A 15,472-nucleotide genomic window follows, 5' to 3' on the forward strand; every position below is an offset into this window, starting at 1 on the left:
AAAATGTGCCAATAGTTTGTAATGAAGAAGCAAAGATAAGAAAAAAGAGGTCATGCAAAATATCTTTATTTTATTATTTTCGACCTAATAGTTAATCATCCCAAGACCAGTCAGATTTACTGAGTGTCTTGACTCTTTAGTAGGAAATCACTAGTCAAAGGCTAAGCAAACATTACCAAATGTGCAGGTTGTTCCAAATCATGTCTAGTGATGAACTGAAGTTGTGCAAAAACAACTTAAGGCAAGTAAACTTGAAATTACGAGAATAAACACGCACTGATTATTGAATCCACCTGCATTACATTCATTTTTGGCTTGGTTTCAGTTTAACTTTGAAGCTCTGTCTTCCAGATTCTTGGACTGTCTGACTTATTTTGACAGTAAAAGGTTTGGCACAGCTGTGCTTTTAGTGCACTGGATAACTTCAGAACACAGTAATGATTGAATATTGCATTATTTAGTGTTACAAGACGTCAAGCTTTCTAGGAAAGCCACATAGTAGATGCAGTTTAAATACACTGACAACCCCTTGATCATTCATCATTTTATCATCTTTATTGTATTCACATTTTTTTAAACCACATACACAATTGGACACAGTAAATTTAGTGACATCATCAAACAGATCCAGAATAACAGGGTGTTTATATTGCCTGGACCCAGACCTTTGAATCAATCCACTCTGTAACGAGTTGACAATTCAGTCTGATATCAGGCAAGGTGTTTTAATTATAGAAGCAGAATCAATTATAAAAGGATTCTACATCTATATTTCCAATACTGAAACACAACAGAGGGGAGATGCCATATGTAAAAACATTTGAAATGCTTTTGGACTTAAAGTAATTGTACATTGCACTTCAAAAATCCTGAAACAGACCTTCAAATGGGACCTGTGGATGGTTCTAGATATAGTCATGTGGCCAAAATGTGTGGATGAATGAGACAAGAGTTTCAACCATGGCTCCAAAATTTCACCATTGCATTCACAGTTTAAACCAGAAAAGATCACGCAGTCCTCTCTGATATGGGGGCCATTTTGGCTCTTCAGGCTAGGGCACAGTTTCCAGCTGAAGGGTAAGACAACCAAAGCCCTGAGTGAGAAACTCTTACTTTTTTCTGCAAAGCCAAACCTGAGTTGGCCCTGTCTCTACCTCTGCAAAAGCCCTGAGTATTGGCCTGTTTATCAGACCTTGTGTCACATATGAAGGGGAATTTTTCATCTTGGTCTATGTGTGTTTTATGTGTGCTAACACTGCATGCTACTATAAAGTACTGGCTTTGCTGTTTATGGTTTTCCCAGCTAACATCTGTCAGGCCCCAAAATGTTCAAACAAAAATTAATTATAAAATATTCCTCTGAATACTTTCTGTAAATGTAAATGAAACAATCTTTTTTTTTAATAATTTAAGAAATGTTTAAAAACTCAATCATTGTGTAATATTTTATTCACTTATTTTCATAAGTGATGACATCGGGGTAACAGACTTTTCTAAAACTTCATTTTTATTTCATATTAGAAATGTTTATATCGCCACTGTTCATAATTTTTCATAGCAGTAGTGTATCCCCTGCAAGCTCAACAACTGCTATCAGAGCCAGTTAGTTTCTATTAGCTAAGGTAACAACGACATTAAAGCATTTCTGAATCAACTAACTGGCTTCTACTGTAAATAAACACAGTACACACAAAACACAGAAACTAACATCTCCCTCAGCATTAAAGTGAGCATACAATATTAATGGCAGCAGTGGGTGTTAGCTAACATTCACTGTTGCATTTTAGCTAGGTAACACTGCTATCTCCGTTGGCTTTAAAATCACAAGTTTACCAAGTTGGCCTATTAAGTCAGTAGTGACAGCAGCCTGATTAGGCTCAAAGGCTACAGAAGTTTAGTTATTGTGTCTGTGTGCTGTTTATTTACAGCAGCAACCTGTAGTTAGCAGATTCAGAGTAACATTTTATTGTTGACAGGAGCTAACTGCTAATCTTGTAGCACAAATTTGCTATGTTAAGAGACAGGGGGATTGGCTCAAAGGTGAGAGGCGACATCAGCACTGTCATGAAAAGGGACAACATAAAATAAATCTTGGCATGAAGTAAAATGTCTTTATGAAGTAAGTTCTTTGAAAAGGGGCAAAATAGGTTATTACTAAAAATAATGATCACAAGACATTTCAAAATAATGAGTTGAGTTTTGAAAAGTTCTTCAGTTATTTCCCAAATGTTGGTTTCTGCATATTTGCTTTACATTTTATATCTATATGATTATTTAATCATTTCATTATTTAATATTGAACACTCTGGGGTTCCATAAACATCTTCAAAGATCCCATTTTCTTTTCAGTATAATATGCAGAGTTCAAACCTATCAGTTCTTTTTCAAGTGAAATAAATGTGAAGAATGTGAAGGCACTCAGGCCCAAGATTAATTTTCTTTTTTAAAGTAAAATAAACATTATAAGGGTGAGCCACTAGGAGGCAGCTTAAGCCTTTTGTTGTTATTTTATCATGGCAACCACTTTAAAAAGTCAGTCTGGTGATATCACTGGCAATGTCACATCCCTGATTCTCCAAAAATTGCAAAAGCCTGGAGAACAAAAACAGACCAGAACATGAAAAGACTAAAAATCAGCTGAAAAACAGATACACTGGACATACAATAACACGGCACCGAGACTAGTGGCACTATGAGATGGCAGAGACGCGATTATTATACACGTGTCAAAAAAATAAATCGAGATCTTCACCGAATGTGTCATCGGCATCAGCATAATCATTCTCGTCAAATAACCAATGTCAAAGAACCAATAATTCCAGTCCTCCTCTCCACTCTCTTAGTCCACGGGTCTGAATAGGGCACGCCCTCTGATGCCAAATCCTACTTTTTTGGCAGCAGGGGCAGCTTGAGGAAGAGAGGAAGAAGAGGAGGACGAGGAGGAGGACGAGGGAGCAGGAGCGACAGGGGTGGCAAGGGTGGACTGCTGCACGGGAGGCTGGCGAGACAGGAGCTCCTTGAACACGGAGTTCATCTGACGGTTGATCATCTCCTGAAGGACAGAAAAGGAGGAGAAGCAAAACAGAAAGCGAAAGAGATGTGGAAAGAAATGAAAATGTAGCCTCAGTCACCCTTGTTCAGCCAAGTCTGACCCTGATGAGACCTCCCACCTGGGGCCAGATCATAAAGCCTAGCCCTCATGGATTTACCACAAACAGGGGAGGTGACCTGCTGTTATATAGAGAATGAAGTGTTGTTCTGGAGTGAGTTGCTGTGTCCCACACTATTATAATGTATCATTAGCAAAGTTATTCCATGTAATGATGGACCTATTATGGCCAGAGCCATGTGACATTTACCCCCCATTTATCTAGCGCATTTCAGACATTTTCCTGAGCTGTCTTATGGCCTCATTCTTTAATTGTAACCATTTAAGATAAGATAAGACAGGACAATCCTTTATTAGTCCCATAACTGGGAAATTGCATTTAAAATTGCTGCATTTGAAAAGTCCAACAACTTTACAGTCTTGTCAATGCTTAAACCTACCTTCCTGTTACCATCACTTATTTTAACAGTTTAAACCCAATTTTAGATATATATATATATTTAGATATAGATTCAAATGCATATTAATTTCTTTTGCCTCTCTCTGTTTATGTGGCAATGCAAATACAAATGAGAGAAAAGGAAAATTTCTGCAGAGGCAGCCGATACTTTTGTGAAATACAAAGTTATTTAAGTTGCAATCTGCAGAATACTGACAGCATGCATAAATCATTGATGGCAAAAAGTAGACCAAAAGTCAGTTTAGATCCATTTCATTTCACCCTGAGGTTATTGTGTGACAAGTGTCTTATCTTAAGCCACTGACACCAAAACATTTGCATGATGGAGCTTCAGCAGCATCAGCATATTTAACCAGAACAAAATGGTAATTTTTTGGACTGTTAGTCTAGCTATTTAGAAAACAGGTTACCAGAGCAGCTTCAAAAGCAAAGTTAGCATGATTTGTCACAAACAATTGGTGATATGTGGATATTTGTGCAGAGTAAATGCTGACCTTAGCAGACCTTTGCGTACTCAGGAATGCATGAAGTATAATTTCAGCCTTGAGCTCTTGAGAGAATACTTTGAATTCTTCAGTAGTCTCAATCAAATTTGGTTTTTGGTTTTCACATTTAGGTTCCAAAAAGCAAATGGAACTCATTTTCTATGCAACTCAGTATGTTACAACAAACAACAATCGTCCAAGTGGCCTCTAGAAAGTGGTATACACAGAACCACTATGTGTCTGCAGCTGTCCTTGGGTAGGTCCATATAGGAGTATAATCCAGGCTGAAGTCTAAGCCTTCTGTCCTTTCTATTGTGAGAGAGCAGGATAAATTACTAACCTTATCAACGACTATTCTCTCTGTCTGACCAAATGATGGTCTGTCTGTGGGTCTGAAGCCACCCTGTCTCACAGTGTCCAAAGTGTGTCTTCGCTCCTGAGACCTAAAAAGACAAAATGTTACAGAGTTAAGCCAAAACATAACTGTGACAGAGATAACTAAAAGACATGGACAGATGTTGAGTTCTGAATGCCAAATCTAAAGCTGATTAAGTTGGTATGAGAACTTGCTAACAGCAGAGAAAGAGCAACATTAACCTTCATGTGGAATTATGTTTCTGCCCATCCATAGTACAACAGCTCTATTATAGTCTCTACCAATTTCTGAGCAAAGTTTCTGGCTTTCTTGTAGGTAAATGTTTCACTCAGCTAATCACTTACTTGGTCTCTCTGCTGTCTGATGGTGGACAGGTACTTTTTCCACAAAAAACAAATGCTGATAAGTGCAGTAAGAGTGAACCAAATATTGAAGTTGCTGGCCATAAATTTCAAGAGTCAGATAATGTCTGTGGGTTTGCATTATGGGTGCGTTTGTCTTTACAAGTGGCACCTTTTACGTACACGTAATCATATGATCTGTTCTTCATATAAGAACATATAAGATTGTTGTTGCTTTAAGGTGTGTTACTAGTAATATTGTGTGTTATTTATCTCTTTATGCTGAATGTTTGTATATGAATACTATTTAATACCTATATCTCAGAAGACAACAAACCTATTTGTAATTTTGTGATGAGTCAAGTGCAGAATGTTTTCATATGTACAAAACACAATAGCAACACAAGTTATGCATTGTGCCTGAGCATTGTGTTAGCCTTACACTGGCAGGTGTCGGGTGGCAGGGGAGGTTGGTGGCTTTCGACTGGGACTCCCCTCACTTCCTCTCTGTCTCCCAGGCAACGAAGCGCTGTCACTGTTTACCCGCATCCTGTCGAGACATGCAGAGGAACTTTGAAACTTTGTCTTGTTCATGTGCAATAGTGTGAAAATTAGTATTTCTGTCTGTGTGTGTTTTGCTGTCTACATCTATTGCGTGCAAACACTTTACAATTTACATTCAAGTATGTGTGTGTGTGTACCGAGTTGTATTCTCTGTCTGTGGATCTTCTGCTGACAGGTTTCCAGTGCTGCCTCCTCCTCCTCCTCCTCCTTCCTCTCTTTTCCCTCGCTCTGACCTGAGAGAGATAAAGAGAGAGATACATCAAGCATGTATGTCACTACAGAAAGCACAACCCGGACAAGTTTAAATAAAGGTTGAGTGACAAAATATGTTTTTTTTTCGATGCAATCTCTTCTAAACAATGTGAGGCAGAAATATATAATCTAATAGATAAAAATACTCTCTACAACAACACTGTTCTTGCGAAACTTGTTGTAATATTACAAGGTATTTGTGTCAATTTGTCCATCAACCTCAACTCATATATCTACTGTAATTACTATGGCAACAGATAACTGCAGAGCTATCTGCCTACACACTACAGAATATAAAACTGATGTTTAAATACTTTTCTGAGAGTGTTTGTGGTTCCAAAACTTGTTTTTAACTGCAGCACTTGTTTAGTGTGATTTTTCGACCACCACACACACACACACACACACATACATGCACGCACACAAGTATAGGTTCTGGCTCTTAGTTTAGAACCCAATCCCAGTGCTGAAGACTAGGATGGAGCAAGTCTTTTAAATCTATTTTTGCAGTCAGCTGGGCTCAGGCCACAGGTAACAAAATCCACCCACAAACACAGCTAAGACTCACCAATTAACACATTATATCACATTTGTTTAATCCGTGCAAAAACAACTTGTCATGTCTTGATGACAAGTTTGGGTTTTTTTATGGAGCGTTAAAAATAAGAAATAAAATAAGAACAGTCTGGAGTTGTATCACCGCCCTGTGGATGGCTGTGTTCCCTGTTAAGACATCATTTGGAAGTCAGATTTAAGCTTCAGCCTATTTATACAGAGCCAGGCTAGCAGCTCCCAGTTGTCATGATAAGCATAAATAACCTATCCATGTCCTGTCCAACATTGCTTTATAATAAACAGGCAAATGTGGGAATGATAACAATCTTTTAATTTAACTTTATGTAAGAAAGCAAATAAGTATGTATGTCAAATTATTCCCTTAATTTAAATTTAAAGTTGCTGTGCTGTGCTAAAAAAACAAAAAACAAAAAAAAACACAGACTCTGGTTGTGTTGTGAACGTATGTGACTTATTTGCATGAGATAAAATGTTATTGAATAGGCATCAAAAATGGAAATGAGTACTTCAGGCAGTTCTTGGTTCTTCATGCCAGTTCTTCAAGCACCCCAGGGTGCCATGGTGCTCACTTTGTGAAAAACAGAGTTAGTTCAATTGTCCTGCATTGTATTCAAGAAATCTGGCACTCGATGAAAAGTATTTGTTTCAGTTTCAAGATAACTACTGCAAAATATAGTACCCAAAGTTCAAATGACATGTACTGTCTCAGACTAGGAAAGAGGTCCAAAATACTTCAGGATCCATTTCTTTCATTAAGGAAGAGCACCATGGCAGTGGTTATGACTATGGAGGCAGTTGTTGCCTGAGTGATTCAGAAGTAGAAATGTCTCTCACCCTTCCAGTACACTGATGTATTTGTGAGGAATGAGGCCCTTGACCCCTCCTACTTCGCCTCTCCACCAATCACAGGAGGCCTTGCTGTGAAGGATAAGAAGGTCTCCCTGCTTGAAGGACAGCTCAGCTGGAGATCTTGCCACGTAGTCAAACATAGCCACCGCCTCCCACTCTACAATTAGAGCACACTTTTATCAACCTTATCCAAAATCCTTATATTCCATGTATGCTTATGAATAATTATTTTTTTCAATATGTAGAGGTAGTTTGGTATGTGGTACATTCACGTGAAGTTGTGAGTGATGCATATCCTGTGTACACAGGAAACCTGTCTCTGGTGTGTGTGTGTATGCGCGTGCATGTACTCTACTCACCGTCCTCGCTGGGCATATGCTCAGTCTCTCCCTCTCCCTCCTCTGTGATTGGTTCACTGTAGACAAGCAGAAAAATGAAAGTTGGTGGTCATGCACAGTTCCTGTTCTATATGACACACGGCCAACTGTCATACCGTTGGCTTTCTTTGTACAGTTACTGTCGCTTTGTTTTCTCAAATGAAACTTCTCAAATGACCATAAAACCTTAGTGTTTCACAGAAAATAATGGACCAAATCAATCACTCTTCTTTCTCAATTAGATCCTTTATAAGAATAAATGAAGGGTCTTTGAGTTTTGGACTGCTGATTTGACATAAGAAGCAGTTTGAAGATGTCACCTTCTGCTACATCCTGATGGGTATTTATTTTTATGGGTATTTTGACATTTTTATGAATAAAAGATGAATCTATTAACTGTGCAATTAAATGTGAATTAATCAACACTGAAAATAATCATTAGTCACGCCCTACAAATCACCGATAACGGTAAATGGGCTGTAAGTAAGTGTTTTAAAACACAAGCCAGCATTCACCCATTCACACACACATTCATACACTGGCAGCAGAGACTACCATTCAAAGTGCCACCTGCTCATCAGGAGCAACAATTTGGGATTCAGTATCTAACTCAAGAACACTTTGACATGTGTACTGCGGGGGCCAAACGCCTCCTGAACCACAGCCGCCCCAATACTCTGTCAAATGTCAGAAAGTATAGGAATATTCACGACGAGAACAGAAACAGTGAAGACAACAGTTTACTGAGACACTGAGAAAGAGAGGGTGTTAGAGGTTTCCATAGACACTGCTGATAGGCTGGAGGCTTGTGTTTAATTTTAGTGAGAAATCAGCTTAATAGTATTAAGCAGTTTTTACACAAAGTGTTGTGAGCTGCACAGAAATGCCTTTGGCACGACATGAAATTTTGTTTCAAGAGGATGAGCCATGAAAAAGGGCGCTGAGGGGGAAGTTGCACTATGCACTCACAATCATGTCAGACTTGGTCTTAAACTCTAACTTTGACCGACAAATCACTGAGGAAATGTGAAGTTGTTGCCCAGTCATTCGTGTACTATAAGAGTGAAGATTTTTCAAAGCAAAGATGATATGTTTAAACATATGAATAGTTGGATCACAGATTCGAGTTAGATTAATTCAACCAGATTTAACCAAATGCATGAAGGTCATTTTCTTATGGAGCCCTAAAAATAACAAAATGTAGTTATAAGACAAGTTATTCAAATTAAAGCAAACACATTTCTAAGTATTCTATATTTACCTTTAACCTCTAAGTACCTTACCTTGACACTATCAGTCAATGAAATAAGTTCAAATGTTAAAAAGCAGCATTCGCTAGCTAGCTAACGCTCCATTGATTTATTTATCTCAACAATAATTATTGATGTATTTAGTTACGTTATGACCTGATATTGGAACAATTATCATATACTGACATTTCAACACAACTAATACCACATTTGTATCAATGACTACCCATTCCTCACCAGTACTCCTGCTCCAGAGTCATGTGCTTCTCATAAACAGGGCCCGGCAGTTCTGATTGACTTGGAAAGATGATGTCATGTTGGAGGATCATAGTTTTGACAAGGTCATTGACCTGTGGCTGCCTAGCAACAGCGTCATCAGAATCTATCCCTCTCAGCAGGCTCGGACCAAAGCAAACGGCCAAGTTGTAGGGCTGCATCATGTTCTCATCACTGTACTGAGACACACTGGGAGAAGACAAACACGCATGCACACACACAAAATCAATTGTTATTTTTTGCAATGTTGAGTTCAATGACCATAGCAGATTCTATAAATGACTACAGTGAATGTCCCACGCTGGGTTAAGTTGTATGCTTACTGATTGAGGAAAGCAAAAAGGTATCGCAGCACAATGAGGAGTGGCCGTGGGAAGGTGGAAACAATCGCTTTAATCTGGGCAGCTTTCTCTGTCACATCCTCGATTTCTGTTCATGACAGAGAAAAGGGACAAGATGAGCTAAAGCAAAGAGTGAAGTATTGTTAGACGTTTTATTTGTTATAGTTATTATTTGTCCATGTCTGCAGCAGTAACAACACTCATTTTAAAAATGCTGTGTTAAACGTATATAAAACAAAATGTCACAATTTGCTAATCTTTTTGACAGATACACAATTGAAAACAGTACAGTGATGATATATTTAATGTTTTATCTCATCAATTTTATTGATTGATTATAAATTCAATCTGAATTTGATGCTGGCACCTCATTTTATGTGTGTAAATAGTCTAGCAGTCGAAGAGCAATGTTTCCCAAGGCACAACTGAAAGGAACGTGGGGATTTCACCCTTTACAATCCATAGTATCATCAAAAGATCCACAGAATTTGCAGCAATATCTGCAATTAACCAACACTGATTGCCTGTGACCGTTGATCCCTTAGGCAGCACTGTGCTAAAAGCCGATATGATGGCATAAAGTACATTACTACACGTGTACAGGAATACCTCAGAAAACTGTTGGTGGTAAACATAGTATATTGTAACATCATCAAATGTAAGTCAAAACTCCATATATTAGCAGCATCCACAATTACTATTGACAACTTTTCTGCGTCCAGTCCTCTGAGATGGACACAAAATGGAAAAGTGTGTTCTGGTCTGAAAAGTCCACATTTCAGATGTTCGGATGTTTCTGGAAATCATGGACACTGTAACCTCCAGACTGAAGATGAAAAGAACCATCCTGTGAAGAGTTCAAAACCCAGCATCTGTGATGGTATGGAGGTGTGCTAGCACCCTTGGTGTGGGTAACTTGCACACATCATTAATGGTGAAAGTTCATACAAGTTTTGAAGCAACAGATGCTGCCATCCAGGCATCTTTATCAGAGACATCTGTACTTATTCTAGCAAAACAAGCCACATTTTGCATATGTTACAACAGCGTGACTTCATAGTAAAAAAGTGCAGATGCTAGACTGCAGTGCAGACTTGTCTACCACTGAAAATGTGTGCTACATTACGAAACACAAAATATGACAGCAGAGATCCCAGACTTTCAAAACATTTAACTTAGTGGTGTTTAAAGAGAAGGTGATGCAAAACAGTGGTAGATACTGTATGCCCTTGTCCCAGCCTTTTTGGAACATGGCAGATGCACAGATCGCCTCAAATTCTGAATGGAAAAAAAAAATTGAGAAGAGAACTTAAACTACTGAGGTGAGAAGGCTGGGTGAATTTATTAGGGCACTGATGGGAAATCGAAGTATTTATAGAGAGTAAACAACCTGCAGGCAGGTTCACAACCTTTAATAGCAGAGCAAATTGTGACTCAGAGTTTCTGCTTTGGAAACAGAATATGCCTGAAGAAATAGCGAGGAGACAGTGAGAGAGATGACAGAACAGAGAGTAAACAAGACAGTGTCATGCAGCAGTAGAGACAGGAGAAGTTACACCACCTTGCATCAACACTACATGTATTTGTTACAAATTACTTTGTGGGTGGAACTTCAGTAAAGTTGCAACTGCTGTGTAATTCCACTAATGAAGCTGCAAAAAGCTCAATGAAAATTGCAAGTTTATTAATATGCAAAAAGGTTTACCCACATTCTACTGTGTGAGGGTGACAATCCAGAGGCAGAATGAGCATCAGAAACCATACATAAATAAGTAACTGAAAGCAGACATTAAAACCCGTATGATCTGAAACAGAAACACACACAGACATAGAGGTTGTATAAAGGGGTCTTACGGACACACTCCAGCAGCTGAGAGTAACTGTCATAAGGGAAGAGAGGAGGCTCAAGGCCTCTGAAGTAGAGCTTCAACACACCAGCCACGGAGTCCAGGTCACACTCACTGTCTGACAGAGGATCTTCTCCTGCAGGGAGGAAAACAAGCATGTGAGAACAAGGCTTAAGGAAAGGTAAAACTGTTTTCATCACAATGTCTAATTATTGTGACTGATATATTAGTTGATCACAGGAATTATATTATTATGATTAACATCTTAGCCATAGACATCGCAGCCACTATCGTCATTACTTAAACAGGGGCAGATTTGCACAAATCACACCTCTTGAAAGCAGCAAGCAATCAATGTCTCTGTATTAACAATGGATTTAATGAAAAAGGTATGATAAACCTTTAATGATAAAGGTATCACTCATAGATACACAGATAACCATCACCAACTGTGCAATTTCCCCTCAGCTATACATAGCTTTTTTAGCTTCTTACAGCTCGTTGCTTTGGTTCACTTTCACCACTGTCATAGCATTGTTACTGGCTGCAGGAAGCAGCTAAGGTAATCTTTCGATATACATTAATCCAGCAACGAGGTCAGAAAGGCTAAAAAATGGTTATTAAAATAATAATGACTTTGTTTGACTTCATCAGAGGAAACTGTGTTGCAATATCAGGAGCTCATTTACCTCTCTCAAATGCATCTCTGATGAGGTTAACCTCCCTTTGTGAACCAGGAACTCTGAATATCCCTTCATGGTGGAGGCCTGCCAGACACACATGTTTACATTTTATTATTATATATATAATTATATAGATACTTAATTCCATGCCCAGAATTGCACACACATACCCAAGTACTTCCACCTACTCATCCTCACTGCTCACAGCTTTTTCAGTATTGCTATATCATAAAACTGACTCACCATGGAGGTTTATGAAACGGATGCAGCTTTCAACCACCACAGGAATCTGCTGCCCAGAGCTCTGGAGAGGACAGATGAGTAAAGGAGGAGAGAGACAAGATGAAAGTGTCAGGTCAACACAGAAAACAACAGCCTTTTCAAGCAGAGAAAATGTGAAATAAAACCAAGGGAAACAATGACTAAACAGAGGAAAGGGCCACAAGAGTTAAGGCATGACACTGAGCAAGTAATATAGTGAAAGTGTTTTCTTCATGTGTTTTGGCCAATGCAAGGTGCAGGTGGAGGTCAATGCTGAATGTCACTGCCAGGGCCGTAACCAGAATCTTTGAAATGCTGAGGTCATGAATCAAAGCCCCCTCAAGATCATTTCAGAAAACGAGCTTTTGTTGGACAGCTGTTTGAAAAATAAACCTGACCTAAAATAACTCCCAAAACATAGTTCTTTCCAGGAAAAAATCATGCAGATTGTTAGGTAAGTATGGATGTGGAAAACAGAATCTTGTGATATTTTGGTGAACAAATATTGAATCTTTTTTATTTTTCTTCAGGCTAAATTTATTAATCTCAAAATTAAATACTCTAAAATGTTGGAATCAGCTTACAAAACATCCAAAAAACATGCTTAAAATAATAAGTTGACATTCTGGAAAAAGAGTTAGATTAGAAGATCTATAGATCATATTTGTCCATTAAATGAAAGCTAGAGCTAGCAGCCCAGTTAGCTTATACATCTAGCTTAGCTCTTTCCTCAATTTGTTTAATCCATACAAAAGTGGAAATATAAAAGTAGTCATACATGGATTTACAGACACTTACATGTTGGAACAACATTTAGTTACATTTGGAGAAAGCCACCAAAGCTAAGCTAAACTAAATAAGTGTTACGGTTTGTTTCATATTTATGGTACATGAGGGTTATATAAATCCTCTCATCTAACTTTTGGCTAGAAAATCAATCAAGTGTATTTCCCCAAATTATGACCTATTCCTTGTAAATTTTAACTGAGAATGTAAAGGTTGCTAACCCAAAATTCTTAGACAAAAATCCAAAGACATGACCTTAGATATGGCCCTGGTCATTGTGGGAAACACTGGCCTGTATGCTCTACAGAAGCAGTCACAGATGGGGTTTGGTACCTGTGTTCGAGACATTCTCCTTCTTCTTCTGCACCAAGCACAGCAGAGAAGAGATAGAGAAAAGCACAGATTAGAAAAGGAGGGGCAGCGAAAGAAATAAAGGAAATAAAGATTTAGAAGCAGTGGGAAGAGGCGCACATAAGCACACGCACACTCAATAGAGGAGTCGAGAGAGGAGGCAGCAAAGAGGCCAGTGCATTTTAATCCCTTTCACAAGAGAGGAAGAGATAAAAGGGGGGATGGACTGAAAGGAAAGAAAGCCAGCAATAAGCTATAAGCATGACCATACACATGAAGGCAGCAGTATGTACACTGGGGTAAGGACTGTCCGTGTGTGCACGTGCTGAAAGAGTCCCCCACTGATTCTTCAGCTTCAGTGTGACAAGCTTTTCTAAATAATTTCTTTTCTAGGGTTGAACAGCAGTGCAGCGCAGTGCAGCAAGCAAGTAACAACGGGGTAAATACAAGGGTGTATTTGAAAGGGACATTTTTTTTTTTTTTTGCATGTATGAGTGTTACCTGTATGTAGGAGATAATGTCTGTGGTGAAGAGTGTGTGGCAGAATTGGGAAACAGGTCTGGACTTCCGAACACGCACTGACCGAGCACATTGCATTCTAGGAAATATAATAAATAAAATTCTTAATGTCATTTTAAATGTGGGTATCAGTGCACATGATCTAATAATATTTGCTAATTGCTACTGTGATTTAAACTTTTAGTACCCTCCCCCCCAAAAAAATCTGCTTTTTATACACAATAGGAAATAGGCCCAAAATTGCATTTTAGCTGAAATTTGGCTCATCTCCTTCCTCTTCTCCTTGTCCTCTCTGCTCTCTCCATGTCTCTATGCCTCTCTCAGTCATACCCTTCTTAATCTTGGCTGTGTGAATACACTGTTTACCTGGAAGGGTCACTGTCGACAGCCTCAGCTGGAAGAAAGAGACAGAAAATAAGCGAACAAGGTTTGATTAAGGGTTCTGGTGCAAGCAATGTGCTGCATGCACCAGATTTTACACATTAAAGTCTGTACAGTTGTTGGTGAGTGCTACTGTATACGTGAAAAAAGTTGTATAAAGCCTATGGTGGCTCTACAGGGAATTGCATGAAGTCTTAAAAATGTCCTTAAGTGAGTCACTGGAGTCAGCGTGGGTTGGAGCTGAAGACATCAAGTTTGAAAATAAAAAAGTAACATGAGGTAGTGGAGAGAGAACTGAGCTCAGCAGGCTAAAGCCCCTCAGGATGGGCTGTGGAAGCTCTGAAGGAGCCTTTTAGTTTCTGCTGCATCAATTTTGATGCTTTTTAAAAAAAATTATCCATTGTGTGTCAATGTTAAAGCAGTGCGATGGCAACCTGTGGCATCATCTGTAGTAATCCTTGCACAGAGTCAAACATTTGCAACATTAAAATCATTAAACATGGCAATATAAGAGTACCTTTCTGTATGGCATCTTGTAGAAGGTCATGTTTGGCTTGAAGTTTGGAGGCCAGAGAACTGCTGGTGAGGAACTCCTTCACTTTCTAAGACAAAATAATGAAAACAAGTTATATATAAATATATATATGTGTGTTTGTGTGTGTGTACTTTAAGTATATAGTATTACTCTAAGTGCTTTTATACCTTTTTTTTTGTACGACAAAGTTTTTCCAGGACTTTTACTTGTAACTGATTTTTTTATTATTATTTATACCCTGTGATACTGCTATTTTCCCTTAAAGAAAAGATGTGAGTATGTCTTCAACCACTGCTCTGCAGATACTGTAACAACATTTTATTCATGTCCAGCCAACCAAGTAACTCACTGTGAAATAGTAGGTCTCTGTCTCCTGCTGATTGGCTCGACGCTTGGCAAGAGTAAGTTTTGGGGCAGTGTTTCCTCCAGGGGGCTCCTGTGATAGGCTGCTCAGCACATCGGGGGAGGGGTTAGAGTCACTTTCACACATACTGTCCAGCAGGGCTGTGAGTGTGGCTTTAAGGGTTTTATTGACCTGGAAAAGGAAATATTGTTAATTTTTTTGTTTAGCTATTTTGTCAAAGCAATTTAAAAATTGAAGTTTAGCCTTTGTCACTGCCACTGACTGAGTGACGCATGACGTACAGACAGACAGACAAACAGATCATTATGGGATCACAGTGAGAATAATTATCTGACCTCTTCTGTTTCCAAGGTAACGGCAGCAAGTCGAGACTGAAGCTGCTGGAACCTGGTCTCCAGCTCGTACCTCACCTGACTCTCCGCACTCACTTCACACACCTGAAATACACAAAATATTACACAACATTCATGTTCAAACCAAAGGGATGTT

At 38.8% G+C, this 15,472-nt stretch overlaps 1 protein-coding gene across 1 annotated transcript in view; it reads right to left on the reverse strand.

Moving 5' to 3' along the window:
• Nucleotides 1-529: 529 nt before the first annotated feature.
• arhgap4b (Rho GTPase activating protein 4b) overlaps nt 530-15,472 on the reverse strand; it is a 28,405-nt gene continuing 13,462 nt past the window's right edge. Inside the window, exons 9-24 of the mRNA XM_046396876.1 lie at nt 15,319-15,420; nt 14,969-15,154; nt 14,602-14,686; nt 14,070-14,097; nt 13,686-13,782; nt 12,030-12,090; nt 11,793-11,870; nt 11,111-11,239; nt 9,239-9,344; nt 8,877-9,104; nt 7,372-7,427; nt 6,998-7,169; nt 5,473-5,568; nt 5,214-5,321; nt 4,395-4,497; nt 530-3,052 (exon numbers count right to left, since the gene is read on the reverse strand). Coding sequence (XP_046252832.1) covers nt 2,840-3,052; nt 4,395-4,497; nt 5,214-5,321; nt 5,473-5,568; nt 6,998-7,169; nt 7,372-7,427; nt 8,877-9,104; nt 9,239-9,344; nt 11,111-11,239; nt 11,793-11,870; nt 12,030-12,090; nt 13,686-13,782; nt 14,070-14,097; nt 14,602-14,686; nt 14,969-15,154; nt 15,319-15,420 — 1,848 coding nt within the window. The 3' untranslated portion in view covers nt 530-2,839. The remainder of the gene's footprint in view (nt 3,053-4,394; nt 4,498-5,213; nt 5,322-5,472; nt 5,569-6,997; nt 7,170-7,371; nt 7,428-8,876; nt 9,105-9,238; nt 9,345-11,110; nt 11,240-11,792; nt 11,871-12,029; nt 12,091-13,685; nt 13,783-14,069; nt 14,098-14,601; nt 14,687-14,968; nt 15,155-15,318; nt 15,421-15,472) is intronic.

The sequence above is a fragment of the Scatophagus argus genome, chromosome 8 (genome assembly GCF_020382885.2).
Source record: "Scatophagus argus isolate fScaArg1 chromosome 8, fScaArg1.pri, whole genome shotgun sequence".
In the NCBI taxonomy this organism is placed as follows: domain Eukaryota; kingdom Metazoa; phylum Chordata; class Actinopteri; family Scatophagidae; genus Scatophagus; species Scatophagus argus.